Source organism: Macrobrachium nipponense, chromosome 39, assembly GCF_015104395.2.
Source record: "Macrobrachium nipponense isolate FS-2020 chromosome 39, ASM1510439v2, whole genome shotgun sequence".
NCBI classification, from domain to species: Eukaryota; Metazoa; Arthropoda; class Malacostraca; order Decapoda; family Palaemonidae; genus Macrobrachium; species Macrobrachium nipponense.
Genome location: NC_061099.1, coordinates 2825075 through 2846478, shown reverse-complemented (window position 1 = coordinate 2846478; position 21404 = coordinate 2825075). Strand labels below are relative to the sequence as shown.

Sequence of the window (21404 nt, the reverse complement as noted above, 5' to 3'; positions counted from 1 at the left end):
AAATAACTATTTAATGTTATTTTCTAGTAAGGTTTATCTATAATGATATGCTTGCTGCCTCCTCCAGTCAGGTTTTGGGACGTTCTACCTCTGGAAGCCTTTCCTTTTTGGGACCAGTACTTCAACCTTTGGCCAGGCAGCAACATCCACTCCTGGATTTACCTTTGGCCAAAATACACAAACTCAGAAGCCAACCGGTTTCAGTTTCGGAAGTACGACCACTGCTTCGACACCCCTGTTTGGGGCTACAACATCTCAGCCCTCAACATTTGGTGGTCTGAGCACTGGCTTTACTTTTGGTCAGGCGAATCAACAGGTTTGTTTAATGATTTTTTGTTCTTTTGTCGAGAATTGCTGCACAGTAATTTGAAAGTTGATGAGCATTGTTTCATTTTTCCAAATTCCATTTGATGATAACTTAAGCATTTGTGGTTATGTTAATTTTTAAAGTATTTCTATTGTTTGTACTATATTTACCTGAAGATAAATATTATAAGTGTTAATGTTAGCCCTTATGATATTGGAGTTCTATTTGCCACATTATCTCTCTCTCTCTCTCTCTCTCTCTCTCTCTCTCGTCCCTCTTTTTTCCCCCTCTCTCTCCCTCTCTCCTCTCTCTTCTCTTTCGGTTTCCTCTCCTCTCCTCATCTCTCCTCTCTCTCGCTCTCTCTCTCCTATCTCTCTCTCTCTCTCTCTCTCTCTCTCTATCTCTCTCTCTCTCTCTCTCTCTCTCTCTCTCTCTTCTCCTTCATATATATATATAGGTAATTTTCTTTTTCAAGCCGGGTACTGGTGGTCTGTTTGGCAATCAAAATAAGGGCTTTCTCTCCAAACCAGCCTGCTAGTGGAGGTCTTTTTGGTAATAAACCAGCTGGTACCACACAACCGTTAGGAGGAACCGGCTTTGGTGCCACACCATCAGCATTTGGCACAACTCCCACCACCAGCACTGGAGGTGGCCTTTTTGGACAGACTAATCAGAATAAGCCTGGATTATTTTCTGGTTTTGGTAAGAGTATTTATGTTTCTTTTTTAACTGTTAGATTAGTGTTTTAAAATTGAAATATGAAGTAGAAAACAGTTGATAGTGGTCAAGTTAATTAATCAAAGAAATGCATATTACGTGTTTGTGTTGCTTATAACAAGCAAACAGGCTACATTAGTTCCTACTTTGACCTTTCTATAATTATGGAACTTGAAGAAGTGTACTGATAATTTTAAAGGGGCCAGGGTTGATAGAAGCTTTACTTTGCTATGTTAATTAAAAATACATTTATATTCAGTAGTTTCTAAAACTGATTGATAGTTGTGTGTGTGAACTGTCTCATAAATCAGTTTGTTTTTAATATATCTCAGGAAACACGAGCTTTGGCACCACTTCACTGTTTGGCAATCAGAACCAGCAGAAACCAGGTTTGACATTTGGAACTCCTGGTTTTGGAACAACGAATACCATGGGTCAGGGTTTGGGCACGAGCACAGGTGTCAGTCTGTTTAACCAGGGTACATCAAACACTGGCAGTATGGCAATGGGATGCCTTGGTACTAGTGCAGGTAAGTAGGAATTACAATATATTTATCAGATTGTGAAGTTTATTAGCACCAGAGTGTTTTTATGTCATTTGTGAATCCAAAGGGGATGACCTTTGTAAAGATACTGTGATTCTTTGTTTGATAGTAATCTGTGTGCATTTAGTAATTACAGTATTTGTTTTCCGTCAGGCTTTGGATTCCCTCAGCAGAATACTATGGGTGGAGGAATGAGCGGAGGAGTATTTCCCGATCTTGGCAAGCTTGTAAAAGCTATGACCGAGAAGCCAATTTTTGACATTGCTGTCTCACATAAATCTATGGCATTTGCAGGTACCTTATATTTGGCATTTTTTTATTATGTTTTTTTACGTGTTTATTTCCTTGTCATTTTTTGGACATGTTATCTAAACATTTTAGATTCAAGCTGTTTTTCCACACCAGTTAAAAGTCGCCATATATTTTCAGAATTTTCCATTCATAATATTTTATTATATATACTACCATCCATTGAATTTTTCCTTATTTGAAATTATCTCCTTGAAGGTCAAGGCAGCACGTCACCTACAGCTGACCAGAGCAGTCCGAAGTTAACGAGTGGAACTTTGCGGCCTACCTACGTCTTGTCACCTTCACTGTTTGCCAATAATAAACCGAGACCAAAGCCCATAAACAAAAAGCAGTAATCAAGGGTAAGTTGTTTTGGTACTGTTGGTATAACGTATTTAATTTTGTGTGTGTGTTTTGTTTGTTTGTTTTGTTTGTTTGTTTGTTTGTTTTTTTTTTTTTTTTGTATCAAAATTGATATTTTTATAATTTATTCTGTGATATGGTTTAAGAAAAAAGCTTGCAGTAATAGTGATCATTTCTAATAAGGTATGGTACTGTGTTACTATGGTACTGTGTTACTGAGCCCCTTGTATATAACTAGATGGTGCTTTAGAAATCATTGCTTCAAGAAAGATACATATAAATTTATGAAAACACTGAAAACACTATTAAACAAATATATATTGCATAACTTTGAGCAATGATTATATACATAGATTGTTACAAGATACATTTTGGTTTGGTTCATGTATAAGAATAATGGTTATTAGTTTCATTTACACAAAATCTCCAAAGAAGGTTTTCAAAGTTTAAAGCATTGGTATTTTTATATATATATGTGGTATAGATTATGAAATGAAGATTTTTTTATTTTTCAGAAACAATCGCCACTGGCTTTTCAAGGGTCTGGATGATCCTAATGAGGAAGCAACTGAAGATTTCCTAAAGCCAAAGAAATACCCTAGTGTAAGAAAATTAAATTTAAGGGTGTTTGGAGCTGCAAATTCTGAATCTTCATCCACTAATGAAAGCAGAAACACAACGGCTGCCCCTGCACTTCTCCATTAACCACGCCAATATCACCATTGGGCGGTGCTACACCACAGCGGCCTAGTCAGCCTCCATCCCACGAGAATACTCCAACACCAGATATTATTAAGGTAATTATTTTTAGTGTTCAAAGTGTCAACTCTAGATAACTGTAACTTGTTTTTCTGATCATAGATAATTAGTTGGTTTGTTCTGCTCTACTTTGGTAAATGTTTCCTCCACTTGCTAAAAGGTTGGCAGCAAGCTTCAAATTCTTTAAATGTTTGTAAAGCAGAAAACAACCAGTTGGTTTGCTTTAATTCTCAGTTGATACGAGCTAGTGTGGCCGAAGGAAACTGTATTCATAGAACAGGAGTTCATCTGTTATGCAGGCTTGAGTTCTCTGGTTTAGCTCTTTAGTAGCCTTATTTTGTGTTCCTGTCCTTGAGGAATTTTTGCATTTTGTGTGTGGTGGTAATTTTTTTTTCTTAATATCAGAATTCACCTTGGCTTTAAGATAACCCACTACCAGTTAAGATGACACTTTTCCAATATTTTACCCGGTTTTTTAAACCGGCGGAAACCACATTTTCCCTAAACCACTTTCCGGTGGGCCGCGTTTGCGTTTCACATTTTTTTTTTTTTTTTTTTTTTGGTTTTTTTCATGACATTGTTTATTTTTTTTTTTTTTTTTTTTAATATGAAAAGATATCTTGTATATGAACTGTAGGTGTAAGAAAGTACGATATGTTTATTTACTATCTTTCTTTGATGTTCATTCCAGGGACGAGACAAAATAAAAAGGCGAAGCTTGACTGAAAAGCAGCCGCTGAATGATACACTGGCTGATCTCAATGTACGCCAAATGGTCAGGGAAGAAGAAGATGAGGTGCAAGGTGAGCCTATAAATGAAGAAGGAGATGAAATTGAAGTTGAGGACTCTGAGAATAAAGAAAATAATAACATGAGTGAACCCGGAGTAAATGAACTACAGGTTTTAGCAAAGACGACAGATCAGCCTCATCCTGCAGGTGAGTGGCTAAGGATGTGCTCAGGTTTTTTTATTTTTTTATATTGTTATTCATGTACAGTTTGGATGAAAGATATGAATATACAGATATTGAATTTGTAGTAAATTTAAATCTGTTAATTGCATTGTTTGGTATGGGGTAGTTAAAATTAAAGAATATCATGGTCATGTGATAATAAATTTCTTTTTGAATAAGTTGTAACCTTGACATTTGCATATTATAGCATTTCTTTATAACTTTTTGAATCCTATAGATTGTCTTTAATTAGATGCCACAAGTTATATCAAGGTTTTTTTCTCACAAAGAGTGATAAATATTCTTACTAAGATTTTAACTTATAGATTTGTTCTCCCACTGTAGGTGTCAAGCTTACGTTACCTGAGTATTACACCTTACCATCTCTGGAAGACTTGAAGGACATGATAGATTCACAAGGTAGATGCATTGTGGAAAATCTTACTGTTGGGAGATATGGCTACGGCAACGTGTGCTTCCTTGGTGTCACAGATGTCACAAATTTAGATTTTGACAGCTTGGTCTCCATATACCGCAAGCAGGTGGAAGTATATCCAGAAGGAACTCAGAAGCCACCTGAAGGTCAAGAGTTGAACAAGCCAGCTATTGTAAGTATATGTGTAACTTGAGTAGAAATTGATACTTTTGTTATTATTTCTGAGCAAGCCCTTTGTATTATTTTTTTTAGTATTTGTTGATGCATGACCAATGAAAAATTATCAAAAAGTTATGGAAAAACAAGGAAGAATGCTGTTCGTAGATATTACGTTGCCCAAAATGATACCATGCACAATAATGGTGCTGTAAATGCGGATGCATTTCCTTGGACAACTTATTGTTCTTGCCAGCAAGAGTACATTGAGTTCTAATAGCTCTAGGAATGAAATGCCAAACAAAAATACACTTTAAAAAAAATTATTTAACCCTTATAGGACATTGCTAATATATATTAAGCACCCCCAGACCAGGCAAAACTTGAGGTTGACTAATGTAAGAAAAAAAACACTATCAGTGGAAAGAGTACGATAAGTAGATGCACATGGTGTAAGAAAAAAATTTGTAAAAATGTTTTGTACCGAGAAGTTGAAAGTGAATACTACTATGCACTACAACCCTGAACAGGGCCTTTTTAACCAAGACACTTGTAAAAATATGCAAATTTTTTACCAAGTGATACGTGTTTTTTTATAATTATTTAATTTTAGTTTGTAATATAATTACAGCTCAGATAAGATCAGTAAAAGATTCTGAGTATGTTTATTGTGAAATATATTACAGTATTAATTTTACTGATATGAGGAGATGCAGTAAAATTTTGTGAGGTATACATGTTTTTTCTAATATTTCTTAATACTTTTCTTTGCAAAGTTAGAATTATAGCTGTCATACTATCATAAAAGATAAGAAACTAAACCAATAAAACAGGCAGTCCCCGGTTTACGATGGGGGTTCTGTTTTGTGCAGCGCTCTAAACTGAAATATCGTTGAAAATCGTCAAAAATCCTCAGAAAACCTTACTTTTAATGCTTTGGGTGTATTGAAAATGATGTAAAACTGCATTTTTAATTGTTTTCATCAAAAACCTCCAAATGTTGATTATTTTGTTGTTTTGCAGTCATATTTTGCCCGTCGGATCAGCATCATAGGCATGGTAACCCCAGAATGTGATGTGCCGTAACATGGGAAATAATTTCTGATGAATATATTTGAAAGCATCGTAACCTCAGAACGTCATAAGCCGGAACCGCTGTGAACATGGGACTGCCTGTAAAAAGACATTATGGGATAAAGAAAGACATTACATTCCCCCATCAAGTCTCAGTGCATACTGATCCCCCCTGGCACGTAATATTAATTCTAGTATGAGTTAGCTCGTCCATTGCTTTAAACCTATTATAGATCCTCATATGATCATGCCCATCCATCAAGGGTTAATGGGCAGAACAAAGTGTGGAACTAAGGGTAAGTTGTTGTAATAGATGCCAACAGAAAGTGAATGGTTTAAAGAAACATGGAATTATAATCAAGAGAAGGCAGGGAGAAAAATTTCTTCAAATAGCCTGAAAATATGATAGGGAGAATCCCAGTTTAGAATGTTCATTTCAGAAAAAGCAAAGCAATTGAAAAAAGAAAAATTGAAAACTATCATGACAAAAGTTACATTGCTAAATAAGGAAAACTGGAAAACAAAAAATCTTGTAAAATATAAGCAATCTCACTCTAGGTGACAATGAAATGACATTGTGCTGAAAACGTGTTTCACACTGTTAATGGCTGTTTTATGGTATGGGTTTGTATTCACAAACCAATAATAAAAGTAGTAATATTTTATTGCATTGTTTTTTTCCAATGTTTAACAAGCAGTTTCACTTTAAATCTTCTTTACACTGGGGTAAATAAAAGATTCATTATAAAACCAATAGTGGTGATGCAGATATATTGAAAAATGGGCTTAAAAGGTCTCCTTGAATAATTGTTATTATTATATTCTTAGTCAGTCCACGTTATTAACTCTAGGAGGGATTGCCAATTTAGTAAAGAGTTAATTATAAGTAAACATAGAAGCCACATATAATTATCATAAATGATTTTCTGTAAATTTTAGCTATGAAGAATTATAGTTTGTTTTTCTTTCTTTTTTCTTTTTGGACAGATATGCTCAGTCTACACGGATTGTATTTTTAATGTCTTTGGTATTTACTCTCACAGATTACACTTGACTGTGTTTGGCCAGTTGACAAGACAACTCGTCAATTGATTAAGTCTCCGGAAAGGTTGCAGACTATGGGATGGTCACATTACTTAGAACGTCAGTGTGTTAAAATGGATACAAACTTCATTGAGTATCGTCCCTCCACTGGTTCTTGGGTCTTCAGGGTGAGAAACTGCAATTATTGAGTAAAACACTTCATATTTTTTGGTTGTATTAAATTGCAATTTTTGGTTGTATTAATTTGCAATGATATTTGAAAAGTAACAATAGGAATTACTTCTCATATTTATTGAGGATTATCAATTTATTATGTTAGATTGATTAAACATTGATTGCACATTACACTGGAGCTGGAATTTGAAGTTAGATTTTGTATTTTTCACAAGAAATCCATTATAATAACTGATAGGGTTGTACATATTTTATTTGCCATAAAATGTTCTCAGACAAAAGTTCTCTAAAATTTTAATGTAGAAAAAATTTAACTTTTGATATCCATGTATTTATTGTGTTGGTGTAATTATTCATTAATTGTATTTCTTACAACTTGTTGCATTAAATATCATATGCTTTAAGGATACATCATAATCCTTGTGGCTGAAAAGACTTTAATTGCTCCTTCTCTTATAAAGATTGATTTGACTAGCAGTATATTTTGCGTGGTAGACTTGTGTGAAACTGTAAACCAGACAATAAGCCTTTTATAATGGGTGTATGAAATGTGAAGGAACATTAATTAGTAATTGAGAAGTGACAAAAGGGCCTGGAATTCTTATACATCACTTTGCTTCATTTGCAGGTGAAACACTTTTCCAAATATGGACTTCAAGAGGAAAATGAGGAAGAGATGGACACTCTTCCTGCTGGTGGAGCCCCACCCACACAAACTACAAGTAAAAGTTTCGTGACGGTACCAGTTCCTCTTCCCCCCATTTCCACCCGTGCAGCTGGACCACCAGCAACTGCCACATCTCTTACTTCCCCACCCCAATTCTTAGGACACATAGGTGCTTCAGCTTTCACATGTAAAGCGGTGAGTAAGAGAGAGGTTGGTGCATGAATGTGGCAGGTAAACATTGTTAATAATATCTTTGTTGATGAATTACAAAGAATTTTAATTTTTTCATAGCCTAAAATGTCTCATAATATGTGTACTAGGGAAGTTTTACATTGCTTTCACTTATGTTAGGGTTACCAGTTGTATGTAGTCTGGTTGTGTACATTGTTATTTCTTGCATTGTGGTTGTCATTAACATCAAAGGACAGTTCAATTGAAACATGATAAGAATGTATAGACTCATGTATTTTTGGAATTTTCTGTAGACATAATTACAGCTTTCCGTGCAAGCATGTGCATTGCTTTGAGTATGTGGGAATGAGTTGATGTTTAGGAAATGCTTAGAAATTTTGTCGTTATGAAAAGTTTTTTTGTTAATTTTGTATTTAGCAATAAATTTGTTTATTGTCTTTTAGTTAACATGTAACTTGTTTTACGTTTGAACCGGCCTCGTTGTGGCCCAAAACGTAAAGGAAAATATTTGAGGGAAAATGCAGAATAAATTACTAGAAACTTACCTTAAAAGGATTTATTGTGTTAATTTACTCTAGAGGAGGTCGCCAGAAAACTCGGCTAATTACTTTACATACATTTATTTACAGGAGGCTGTTTAATAGCCTGGGAAAAGTAAATGCAACTTATCCGCATGTGGGACCAATATTATCTCTCACAAGGGGATAGTTGGCTAAAAATGAGATTCACGTAAAAACTGGTTTTCAAAATTGTTCATATTATCTTGCGGTAATGCAGCACTTGCGGGCGCGAAGACTTTGACACATGACTCGCGAAATCTGGAAGAAATCCCAGATTAGACACAAAATAATCAAAGAGTTCTTGCACAAGTTACAATTACTCACTTTGTCTAACACACTGGGGAGGAACTCTTAGTGTTAAATGAAATATTCAATGACTTCATTTGTCTGGGACGATCACACAAGGGAGGCATGCAGCCACGAGGCAGTGAAAAGGAACAAAGGAATGTTCATTTGAGAATTAGGAGTTTGAAATTTGAAAATGGGGAGTAGTTACGACACTAGGAGGTAAGGAACTGGCAATATGACTGTTTCACAAGACGTACCTGGATGCCATAATAAGTGGACCTTTGTAGAAATGTGGCGTCGGCTTTGTCTCAGGTCTGGGCGCGCCAGTAACGCCTTGGTAGGCCTAAATGGAAGGCTGGCTGGCTGGACATCCGTCCGGTCCGAGGTCACGACTGAGAGCGAGGGCAGGTGTTAAGCATGGGCATCCTGGAAATCAGAACATACGGCCAGCAAAGGGTTCACAGGAAAAAGGAGCTTAAGACGTAGGCCTAATAAGTACCTGGCTACCTACACCCTCCCTTTGGGATACGTCCATGAGGCTGACCAGAGTCTCTATTCCCCCTCTCTAACAGGAAATTCCTATCTCTGGCTGGTGTTTTTTTCCCCTTTGAAGTCAGCTGATTCGGGGAAAATGGCTGCTTTTCTAGCAATCAAAATATGTAACTAAATGCTGAGTAGACGAGGAGATCAATAAATGTAACAGCTCCCCTGTTAAGAAGGCATTCACTCCCTTTCAGGCGTGAAGGCCTTGGCTAAATATGTTTGATCGTCTCGACTACCCAGTTCTCCTACTCTAACTGAGGTTTTTAGAGCAGCGATACGGCTAACTACAGTGGCCTACCTAACTTATAGGTGGAGATGCTAAGTTTACGAACTCTGAATTAATGTAGTGTAGCCCAAGTGAGAACTACGGGTCGTCTGTGACGACAGTCTACTTTACCCCTATGTATGGTTACTTGAAAATTCTACTTGCTACGACCCTAATGCCCTGGTACTAAATTATTACCCTAACCTACACATTATAGTTAATTAGAGACGCAGTGGTTGATCGAACTGAATTGTTAAAATACATTAGATGAGGTAATGATGCGTGGGGATGATGAGTGATTAGTAGAGTACCAGGGTGGAAATATAATGAGGTAATTATGACATTTACATGAGGGTTAGTAATACAATTTCTAGGGGTTAGAGGATTAGTTTACTGGCAGAGATCAGGCTGGCTACCTTCTCTGGGTAGGTGCCAGGATCACTCTGCAAATGAATGTGACACTGTACCTAGGGCACAAGTGCCATGGAGAGCATGTAGCTCTTTGGTTAGTTTGGTGATTTGTTACGTCCCTCCTCCTTCTTATTCCTCCAGGGTCTGGCTATACCAGTCCTAGGAGTAGACGGAGGCACCGACTCTGGGGAAAGGCCAGAAACGCCGTCAGGAGCAGAGGCAGTGGTAGCCTGAGGGATTGCAGGAGAACACCCTACTTCGGTATCTGCAGCAACCATCGTAGAGGTGGAACCTACTGCAGGGGAGGCCCTCACTCCGGCTGTTGCGACAGCCGTCATAAGGGTAAGACTCCAGGCTGGACTTGGTCAGGCAGTTCCTGGTTGTCCAGAGGAGGTGAGGTCTGCCAGAGGTTCATCCACGGGCGACAGAGGTGAGGTGAAGAAGGAATCATGGACTGGAGATTGGCCATGGGCTGCGGTAAGCTCCATGCCTGTTGGAGGATCTCCTGTAGGAGGATCCTTGATAAGGTTAGGCGCCGGCGCTAGCTCGGGGCCAGGCGCAAAGGTCAAAGTTTGTGGTGGCTCTATGTCCAGGTTGGACGGAGCTTGGCACTGCTCAGTGTTGCCAAGTGGCACTGGCAGAGTGTTGAGGTCGACTGGACCTGTGACGGGTACTGGAGGTGCGATACCTCTCAGCGGGCCCTTGGTAATGGGAGACAGAGGCTCCTGTCTCTCGTGGAAGGCTAAGCCTTGGGGGGAATGGACAGTGTCCGCTGCGGGTAGCTTACTAGGGCACCCATGCCAATTAGTGGAGTGCCCTATTATGTTACAGGTTTTGCAACGGAACTTTGAATGATCAATCTCCCTCCTTGGTAACGGGGGAGACTGTTGGTGGCCGTACTTCCGGGAGGAAGTAGGTCTTGGATGTCTCCTTGCGGGTAGGGAGTGGTCGTGGGTGGGGTTAGGACCCCTAGTCTTCTGGAAATGCGAGGGAGACTTCATGTCTTGCCCTAGGAGGAGGTCATAAACTCCTGAAATGTAGCGTTGCAACTGCAAGAGTACATACTTTGGAGAAGTGAGGTCTGGTGACCCTCAATTGGAAAGTTGGAAGGATCAGCTTGATATGGTTGATACCTTCAATGGTAATGAGTTGACGCCTGTTGACGTTAGCCCCTCGGGGGATTCGATTTTCCCGTATCAGGGAGATTTGAGCGCCAGAGTTGTCGTAGGCTCTGACGTAGCTTGGCAGATAATGACTTTGGAGGGGTGCGAGGGTTATAGGGCCCTTAGCTGGGGGTCCTAGTAAAGAAGAATTGGTAACAGCCATTGCGATGGCAGGAACATTGTGATTAGCGCACCCTCCGTAGTTGGCAGACATGTGACCCTTGTGGCCACAGTCTCAGCAGAACTTGTTCCAGAACTTCTTCCGTGGCACTGGACGGTAAGGCCGAGATGGCCCCACAGGTTGCGAATCTGTGGGGTCACCAAGGCTGGCAGTGTGCTCGGGCACAGGTGAAGAGTCCTCTCTGGCAGTGATTTGATGTGGGGAGGTTAAGGAATCCTCCGTTGAATCACCCTCGGAAACAAGTCCGGGGTTAACTGGTGGGCTTAACTCTTCCAAAAGGGAGGAGGAGGTAGGCGGTGTGAAATGGTAAAGAGGCTGAGATGATGCGGAAGAAACTTCAGGCTTCTGACACTGGGTTAGGGCCAGGTTCACAAATAGAAAGGATGTCGGGGACATCGGAGGCACTAGCCTCTGAATAAAAAATTGAGGTAGGTTTGGTTATCTGGCATGCTGCAGGTGTCCGGTACATCTTCTAGTGGGAGCTGCGTCCAGGGGAGATACGGCTTTAGTAGATCTCGGCCCAATATCACCTGATAAACATCATGAAATTGGTCCAACTATGCCCACGGCGGCACAATGTGGTTTCCCTGTTCTCCTGGTCCAATAAGGTCCTTCAGAAGGACCGAAGGAACAGAATAGAGGTGACTGTCAATCCATTCAAACTGAATTTCTTCGTCCTTCTGGATTTTGGCACCCCTAGGCAATGCCTTTCTTGCAATGAGGGAGACCTGGGCTTCGGCATCGCCCATGACGTGTACCCACCGATAGGCCGTAGGAGACTGTTCATCAGGAGGGCTACATGGTAGCCTGGAGAAGTCACCCTGGAAGCTCTCATCCCAAGGTAGGGATCGACTTGGGCACTGGTCGGAATCCACAGCATGCCCACGCACACAACAAGTGGTGCAGAACCTCTGCAACCACCTCTTACCGGGAGTCCAGCTCATGGTCTGGGGCTTGGAAGCTTGCCGAGAGATTTCTTCATTTCTGAGAGCTAGCTCAGGCTTTCTCTCTTCTTCGCTTTCCTTCTTCTCTGCTTCTTTCTCTTTTCTCTCTGCTTCTCTGGCTTTTCTCTGGTTTTCTCTTTCTTCCTTTTCTTGCAGGCACGCGACATCCTGCTGCGCCTTCATCCACTGGTCAAGTGCTGGTCCAGTGTAACCAGCCTCCTTGCCCAGAGTTATGAGGGTTCGGAGCTTCTCTAGCTCTATGGCAAAGAAGTCGTGGGAAGCAGGGGAATTTCCCTTAGGCTGCAGCAGAGGTTCGGACAAAGTTAGAAATAATGGTGGCCAGGAAATAGTACTGGTGGAATGGAAGATGCCCACTTGGCGACGTGGCACTCACCTGGAAATGGATTCTGCGATGTGGTAGAGAAAAAGTCTGAAAAGACTGGGTGCTCTGTGGCACTTGGGAAGTGTCCCGTAAGTTGGTGGCACTTCTGGAATGGCACCTTCTAATGAGGTGAGACAATCAAATGGAGTGTGCAGCGTACGTCACACTTAAGGCCGTTCCTAACTTGGGAAACACTTGAATGGACAACCTGTGGGTCCAGTACAGGTGCACGGCACTTAGAGGAGGCGTTCCCTTGTTTGCACTGGTAGCGTGCTGGTGTGTCCCGTCGGATGATACTAAATGCAGTACGTATACTCAAAGATACTGAAGAGAAATGGCACTCTGTTCGTGGCAGAGTGTAATGGTGGAGGAGAGAAAGTAAAAGGTGGGAGTACTTCAGCAGCCAGTCGATGGACAGTGTCACGAATTAGGGGCACTGTAAAATGGTAAGACCTGTGGTGCACTGGTGGTGGCCAGTCCTAGACTGGTAGGGTTCCTTGTCTGGAAGTAATGAATTTGCGTGCACACTGTGCAATCTGTGCTTGCGGTATACGCAAGTCTTTTGGGATAAAGAAATGGAAAAGACCACTCGGGCAATGACAGGCAATGGTAATTTTGGAATGCTCAGTCCCTGGCTGAAGTACTCGGTAAATGAAGTAAATGCTTGCACAGCGGCATTGGACACAGGCGTGTATCACGCTAAGTGTAAATGAAAGACACAAGAGACTAAAATAATGTTAATTCTGCATGCGTAATGGTAATAGACGTAGTACTCTTGGCTTGGTGAATATTAGGTTCTCTCTCTCTCTCTGAGAGGGTGAAAATGATATACGTATGACGAACTCCCTTGTATTTAATTGAACTTATAATGCTAGTTTAATATGACGCAACTTGCGTTAAATGATCTGCTTATGTTAACGTTTAATGAAAGAATTGCTTTTGAATACGTTTTATGAAAATGATAACGTGCTAGCGATGATCGATGTTTACGTTACTTTGAAATGGATTGCGTTTTCATATGAAATTTACAACGATGCATTTTGCGTTAACAATTCCTGTAATTTGCTCTACTTTGAAGATTACGTTAACTTTACGTAAGGTTACTAGGTCCTTGTGACAAGTGAAATGACTGTAAGGATTTTAAGAAAAAATGTTAGCAAACATTTGTAAATGAGGTTACGTTAAGTACGAAAGGAAATTACTTTCGCTCAATGAGATACGAGGTGAAACGTGTGGTGAGCGCTACATGCGGTGACGAGACAGCTGATTTTCTGTAAATGCGAAAGCGATTTACAACACGAAATTCTACTTTCTTAGTCAAGGCGAATTAACATTAATTTATCTGGCAGAATGATAGATTAGTATTGAGATTGATATTATTTACGTTAAAACTTCAAGACTTACGTTACTTTGGTTAAATAATTGAGATAATGCTTAAAGGGATAAAAACATGGCTGCGCGTTGTATGAAACAAAGGTTGGCTGGCAGGACTGAGAGAGCGCATGTGCTCAGCTGACGAGAGCTGGCAGGCTAAGCGGTTACCAACACTTGGAATGAAAACTAAGTTAAAATGAATTCCCCTAACATATCACAGACAAAAGAATTGTACACTTCTTTTGCCGTAACTATTAGTAGAACACTCCTAACTAGCTAGGCTTGCTAACACAGGAATAAACCCTGGCAAAGCACTTCCTAGTTTGAACTAGTACTTTCTGGCATCTATCTTACAGGCACATGCTCGTGTCTCATCAGGCGAGTACAATACACAATAATAGAGAATTCACTCGGCGCTCTGGCCATTACGATAATAATATTTCTACTTAACACTCTTTTAAACCACTTCTAAAATAATTTCTTATTAATGTACCTTAAGCTAACATTGTTTATAAAATAAATCATATATGAATTATATGCCTTACCATGAGTCAGTGTGTGTCTTCCGCTGCAAGTGTGCTCCGATTTATGCTTTGTAAAATCATTTACAGTTTTACATTTTACAAGGGATAACACATTTTACAAGCTTTTTCAAGCAAGCTAGGTTCGAATCCTTGGCGAGGTCAGCCATTTTACGTTTTAAGCCCTGGCCGGAAGGGCCCAAATACGTAAGGAAAATATTTGAGGGAAAATGCAGAATAAATTACTTGAAACTTACCTTAAAAGGATTTATAGTGTTAATTTACTCTAGAGGGGGTCGCCAGAAAACTCCGCTAATTACTTTACCCTACATACATTTATTTACAAGAGGCCGTTTACTGGCCTGGAGAAAGAGTAAATGCAGCTTGTCCACACAGGGACTAATATTATCTCTCACAAGGGGATGATAGTTGGCTAAAATGAGGTTCAAGTAAAAGCTGGTTTTCAAAATTATTCAGATTATCTTGCGGTAATGCATCACTTGCGGGCACGAAGACTTGGACACATGACTCAGGAAATCTGGATGCCATAATAAGTGGACCTTTGTGGAAATGCGGCGTTGGCTTTGTCTCAGGTCTGGGCACGCCAGTAACGCCTTGGTAGGCCTAAATGGAAGGCTCGCTGGGACATCCGTCCGAGGTCACGACTGGAGCTGACTGAGAGCGAGGGCAGGTTTTAAGCATGGGTGTTAGGGGTCAGCTTAACCCCCCAAGAGCAGGGCATCCTGGAAAACAGAACATACGGCCAGCAAAGGGTTCACAGGAAAAAGGAGCTTAAGACGTAGGCCTAATAAGTACCTGGCTACCTACACCCTCCCTTTGGGATACGTCCCTAAGGCTGAGAAGTCTTTATTTCCCCCCTTCCCGCAACTACGGCTGGCTGATATTTGTGTAAATATGGCTGCTCTTTTAGAAATAAAATACATTAAATAAGTGCTGGGGAGACGAGGTGGTCAATAAATGTAACACCTTTTAGGGATTGGCTGAAATTGGAATCCACTAGTTGTTCATACATGAAACAAACCTTCGGTCTTAACATTAGGAGAGTCTTCTGGCGCCAGCTGGAAATCCAGTAAAATTAATAAGAAACACTTGTGTGATCCAGGGACTAGGATCTGTACTTCCCCACAGGGTATTTGGGAGCTTTCACAATGCCTTGGGCACCCTGTGAGCGCATCAGTTACTTTCTTACAGCTTTTAAGAGAGGACGTGATTACTCTATCTCTTTAAAGCCAGTTTAAAGCCTATCTTTTCTGGGTGGGCTCAGAGTGTGTAATCATGTAGGTTTGTATAAGTTGTGAGAAATCATGGAGAATTTTGCCTTGCCAACAGAGCTTTCTTTGGGATCTCACAAGAAACAAAGGAAATGCCCTGGAGTGAGTGGGTTTCCTTGTTTGAGATTTTAAACTGCGATATCTACAGGTCCTCACCCAACGTGCAGTAGGTGCTGAGAAAACATTATTTACAATTACTAATCCATGTTCAATTTGTTGTTGTTGGTTGGTGGAACAGTGAAAAAAGTTTTATGAGGAAGGTCAGTACAAGAGAAAAGAGATGCTGCCATCTTTGGATGACCAAGCGTCTTCAGCTTCTTTTGTTCTGACTATTCATGATGCTGTTCCACATGTTTCGTTACCTGGATTTGATGCTTCCCATGCCCCTTCTGTTTCTTCTAATGATTCGTAGTTGGAAACAAGCATCAGGAGGAGTTTTAGGCAGTTATGTACCTAATTATTCTCCTTCCCTGCAGGGAGAGGGGAAGCATCGCCATCTTTGTTGTATGTTTCAGCTTCCGATATGCACACGATGGAGGGAAAGTGGGCAATGTTAGGCCTATCAGGGGTACCAACTTTAGATGGGTTGTTGTCTTACTATATGACATCATGCTTCCCTCCGGGTCATCCGTCTATGAGTGTTCCTCATCTCCTTGGTCTGGTTTTTGGGGCGAACGCTATGACAGCTGCAGCGGCGCATGTGATTCCAACGATGCAGAACTTGGGAATTAACTTTGGAGCATCCACAGGGATTCCATCAGTATCTTCACAGCGTCTTCCATCAAGTGCAGTGACGTCACCGCTTGCTCCCTCAGTGAAGTCACAATCTAACATGGGGTCCGCCATGACGTTACAGCCTATTTCCACTCACATCTTTGGTGCAAACAGATACAACTATGATTTCAGACTCGGTAGCATGCATGTTTATGGAGAAATTACAAGCTTTGGAAGATAAGATAAATAAGACAGGCAGTATGGTAATGTAGAATCAGTAGAGCAGTTGACTTGGTCATTGATGAGTAAATTAGAAAAGTTAAATTTTGTTTAATTCACTGGAATTCTGACTCTTCATTACTGTAGGTTAGGCTATCCTACAGTTTTAGATAAATGTTAAAAGCAGAAATTAGCCATTTTAAGTCTTGCCCAATAGTCATAATACTCAGTTATGTGTAATGTTTATGCATATCAGCTCACTGCAGGTCATACTTGTAGTGGTCACTAGAGACCTGATAGCCTTTAAATAAATACAAGACTGTGTATTGAAGACTGTACAGTATTAATTACTGACAGCAGTTAATGCAGATGGACTGTTTTCATCCTCAAGATTAAACTATATTGGAAAGTTAGACACATGGCTCATTGACCACAGTGAACCAGTTCTTCTTTCAAACAAACAAACAAACATTTCAGGAAAGTTGCTTGGTAACTAGATTCAAAATTTTTGTAACAATTTATTTACAAATGCCATGGACAACAAATTCAGTGTCAAGTGTAGCCCAAAGCTGGCCATTAATATTATTTTTATATTATTTTTAATTGATGATAAGACCAGGGATTTAGCATGCTTAGTTTGTACCAAATTTCATGTATAGTTTAACTCTCTTAGGACTGCCTTGTTCAGAAGAAACTGGTACCCACTTTCATGTAAACATTCCAGATTAACAAATTAGCAATGTGGTTCATGAAAAGAATTGTTAATTTTAACTTTTCCCCAAAACTTCTATGTCATTGTTTATCCTATCCTTTCTTTGTTGAGTTGCTCTTAAGTTTTTGAAGAATATTGTCATTTTTATTATTTTATGAGCTGGTTGATATGTACTTTTCCAGTATACTGCAGCTTTATACAGGAGGTTACCCACTAGTGTTTCCATCTTAATAGATAATAGATATATTTCCCAAAATTGTACTCGTTCAACTTCATATTAAACCAGTATGTCATGTAGAATCCATATTTTGAGTCAAAGGGATCCCAGACTTGTTCCTTATAAATCATGAAAATAAACCCCTCTGTCTTGCAGTCTCCTTTATTCCTAGTCCAAATGATCCCTGACATGTACCTATCTGTAATGCACTCCTTCATTTTTAGCCCAAGTGATCCTAAACTTGTACCCTTCAAGTCTTGAAAACAGAAGAAGCAGGATTTGTAATTGAAATGATCAATTTCAGGTTCAGCCTAGATATTTGGACAGTCCTTCACTACAGGAGTCACAGGTGCTTGATGAGGATTTCATTGAGCCAGATATAGCTCAAGAGCCAGGTTGGTAATAAACTCTGCTATTACTATAACATTTTTAAGCATGCCAGCTTTAAATGATCCTAAATAATCGTCAAGAAATTTTGCATTTCATTCTTTTTAGACTTTTTATCATGTATATAATTCATTTATATATTGTTTCTTATGTTTCGCTTACAGAGGAGAGTGCTGCTTTAAGTGTGCTGTCCCCTAGTGATGAGCGCCTAACTGTGGCTTCCAAGGTACCACCCAGAGCTGTCCAGTTAGCAAAACTACAGTTATTTGTTGATGATGAAGAAGAGCCACAACACCTTGTTAGGGAAACCACTCCCACACCACAATCAATCAAAGGTGAAATAACTTTTAAGAGAAGATTTTTTTGTATGTAGAGTATTATGTCTATAGTGTTAAGTTTCACAGAGCATTTGATGCTCAAATGTAACCCCTTGATTATCCATATGTCCCATATCAGCAGTGAGCCTAGGACTGCATCTTGATCAGTACCAACACGTATACTTCCTTAACTGCACTAAATAGCAAAGATGCAATTTGCAGATGGGTGTGTGGTGCACATGAGACTGCCTTGATGAACGAGCAAAAATGGCTACCTCTTAGTCAGGCAAACTAATTGAGCTTTGTTTGAGTACTGATTGGGTCAGTGAAAATGTCATGTGCTGAAAGGCTTACTGATGAGGAGGAATAGGGTGATTTGTGTTTTTCAATCAGTATTTCAAGATATGTACTACAATTATATACCATTGGCTTATGGTACAACTGTCTACTGTAAGGCTGTACTGTATAGAGAAAATGGTAAGCATGTATTATATGTATGGTATGGGGAAAGTGGTACTTGCAGTGTAGTAGCACATTGTGAGCTACAGTTCAGATTATGTACTAGTAATCTAGTTTTTTTTTTTTCTTAATTTGTACATAAAAAAATTACATTAGGAGCAATACAATATCTTTTTGTGTCTTCCAAAGTTATAAACACGATCTTTCAGTGTTTTTAACAGAAAGAAAAATACAAGTTACACAAAAACTGAAAGCAATGGTCAAGGTAAAAGAAATAACATACAACTACATAGTTGTATCAGAGTAACTGCCCTAAGGTGGTTTGCCAATACTTTTTAACAACTCAGTTACACTAACTACATGTTTTGTCGGTATTGCATTACAGAAAAGTCCAGTTTAAAATTACTCTTATATATATTCATTGTGTCAACCTTTTGGATTAAAATAGATTCTAATACTTTGTTTTTCATTTTGTCCAGGTTAACAATATGATTTTTACTTTGGCTGTGTTGGAAGAGGCATTGTTTTTGTCTGTTTTGAATAATGGCATTGTTTTCATCACCTTTCCTTATTGAGTCACAATGTTGTCTTTTCCTTCTGTCAGAATCAATCGTTTCACCTATATAGTATGTTTTATTACACTCTTGGCAGGGAATTTTGTAAATGCATCCTAGTTTTTTGTTTACATTTTTAACATTATTTTTAGGTTTAACATTATTTGTTAGGTACTTTTGAACAGTGTTCGTATTCTTATGTACTGGGACAAAGTTACAAAATTTCAAATATGGCTTTGAAAGTCCAGGGTTTTCTTTGTGGTAAGACTAGAACATTATTATTATCAACCAGGAAGCTGTTTTTCTCCCTTGCCACATAATATATTCTATGTGCCTGTGTGCCTTTTGAATAAAATTTGTATTGTAACCAAGTGAAGTGAAAAATTTTTTTATATGATTTATTTCAGTCATAAAAATTCAACATCACAAAATTTTTCTGCTCTCAAGAATATATTAGAAATAACACCTATTTTCACATTATCTGAATGGAGAGAAAAAGCATGAATATATGACTGCATGGGTCGGTTTTCTATATAAAGCATATTTAATTCTATTGTCTTCTGAACAACATAATAAAGTATCTAAGAAAGGTAACCTTATTAAAAAGGATTTCTGCATCAGCTGCATTAATTTTGTAAAGTCTTCTCTATTTTCCATATCAAGAATTTCAACACTGAGAAATCGTTGATAAGGAAAATAGAGAAGACTATACAAAATTAATGGAGCTGATGCAGCAATCCTTTTTAATAAGACTTGTTTAAAAGAGGGTCTACTCCCAAGATATAAGAAAGGTAACCTGTTGTTATTCTTTTTCTACTTTAAATTTGATGCACTGTTGTAAATTATTCAGTTGAGTTAATAAATCTTCAATATTAATCAAATCTGGAATCAACACACAAATATTGTTAGCATAGCGAAACCAAACAATTGGAAAGTTAAAATGATGGGTAAAATTTCTGTTTCAAAACATACCATAAACAAATTTGCTAAAATGGATGATAACAGTTAACATTTTCAGTTTTTTCCAAATTTTGTGGGCTTCCTACAAAGTAATTTTATGTTGTGTGTTTGATTATTACTTTATGATTAATGCTTAGTCTGGATAAGATAGGTTTCTTTAATGGATTGTTTGTGACATTTTTCTGGTGATTTGTGTATGGCATAATATGATAATAAAAGGATATGAATAATTCTTTTTCTTTGGATTTGCTACAATTTTCCAAGGTAATTTGTTTTCATAATCTAACTATGGCTGATGTATGATTTTTGTGGTAGCTGAGAGGTAGCATAGCCTAAGCTAGCTTATTCCTTCCATGACTTCTTTTATGACTGCACTTTGTACATATTTTCTCTTTGTTTCCAGCTACTTCTAAGAAACTAATGCTTGGTCATGAAGTGAGCTATACAAGATCATCAAGTCCGGTAGAATCAGCTGGACCTAAAATAAAGTTTGGCTCACAATCCCAAAGTGGAAGTATTGGTGAAGCACCCAAAGTCAGTAAGTATCATTCTCACAACAAGTAAAGTTCATTAGTATATAGGCATCATTGATGATTACATGGATCTTAACCCAGGTACTTCATTGCTGGACCTTAACTCCTGATGTCCATGAAAAAAAGTATTCAAGTTTTATAAGGAAAGAAAGTTAATCATCAGCAAGAAATGAATGATTGTTCATTCCTTCACAGGTATCTCTGCTGAGCCTAGCCTTCCTTCTTTGTTGAGGGATTCCCGGACTGAGTATCAGTTGCTGCCCAGTGGAAAAGATGTTGGCAAAGAGGCTGGTCATGTTCCTCCTCAGCACCAAACGGCAACTGTACCATTTGTCTCATCCCTGATGTCTAGTATAGACCAGCGCTTATCTGACATGGGAGCCTTTATGGGGCGTTCATTTAGGGTTGGATGGGGACCAGGCTGGACGCTGGTCCATGCGGGGAAACAGTTAGCCTCTCTTAGAATACCTGAGGAGACTGAAGTTGAGATGACAGAGGATGAACCACCATCTCCAGTTTCTTTCTTTTTCTTGGGATCATCAGTCACACAACCAAAAAGAGCCAAAACAACAAGTTCTACCAGGTAAGTGGTATTGCTTCAATGTAGTTCAAGTTGAATTCAGTATGTAATTTTTATTAACAGTAATTATACCTCTACATTGTTGTCTACATATCTAATATTTCACACACTGAGGAGTTGAGGTGTGAGAGACCCATATAGAAATTGGTA

At 39.0% G+C, this 21404-nt stretch overlaps 2 protein-coding genes across 2 annotated transcripts in view; both read left to right on the top strand.

Moving 5' to 3' along the window:
* Window positions 1-21404, top strand: part of LOC135210027 (nuclear pore complex protein Nup98-Nup96-like) — a 128792-nt gene that overhangs the window by 95059 nt on the left and 12329 nt on the right. Inside the window, exons 13-20 of the mRNA XM_064242799.1 lie at window positions 3674-3920; window positions 4281-4543; window positions 6645-6812; window positions 7448-7681; window positions 17769-17859; window positions 18016-18186; window positions 20545-20679; window positions 20870-21257. Coding sequence (XP_064098869.1) covers window positions 3674-3920; window positions 4281-4543; window positions 6645-6812; window positions 7448-7681; window positions 17769-17859; window positions 18016-18186; window positions 20545-20679; window positions 20870-21257 — 1697 coding nt within the window. The remainder of the gene's footprint in view (window positions 1-3673; window positions 3921-4280; window positions 4544-6644; window positions 6813-7447; window positions 7682-17768; window positions 17860-18015; window positions 18187-20544; window positions 20680-20869; window positions 21258-21404) is intronic.
* LOC135210026 (uncharacterized) lies at window positions 176-3015 on the top strand. The gene is made up of 6 exons (XM_064242798.1): window positions 176-316; window positions 783-1009; window positions 1357-1554; window positions 1723-1863; window positions 2077-2222; window positions 2739-3015. The coding sequence occupies exons 3-5, from the start codon at window positions 1455-1457 to the stop codon at window positions 2214-2216; spliced, it is 381 nt and encodes a 126-aa protein (XP_064098868.1). The 5' UTR covers window positions 176-316; window positions 783-1009; window positions 1357-1454; the 3' UTR covers window positions 2217-2222; window positions 2739-3015.

What these genes read in the sequence shown, in the direction of transcription:
- LOC135210026 (XM_064242798.1), top strand. Translation starts at nt 1,455, where the DNA reads ATGGGTCAGGGTTTGGGCACGAGCACAGGTGTCAGTCTGTTTAACCAG. An exon ending in ATGCCTTGGTACTAGTGCAG is followed by an intron (nt 1,555 to 1,722) that starts GTAAGTAGGAAT and finishes GTTTTCCGTCAG; the next exon opens with GCTTTGGATTCCCTCAGCAG. An exon ending in TAAATCTATGGCATTTGCAG is followed by an intron (nt 1,864 to 2,076) that starts GTACCTTATATT and finishes ATCTCCTTGAAG; the next exon opens with GTCAAGGCAGCACGTCACCT.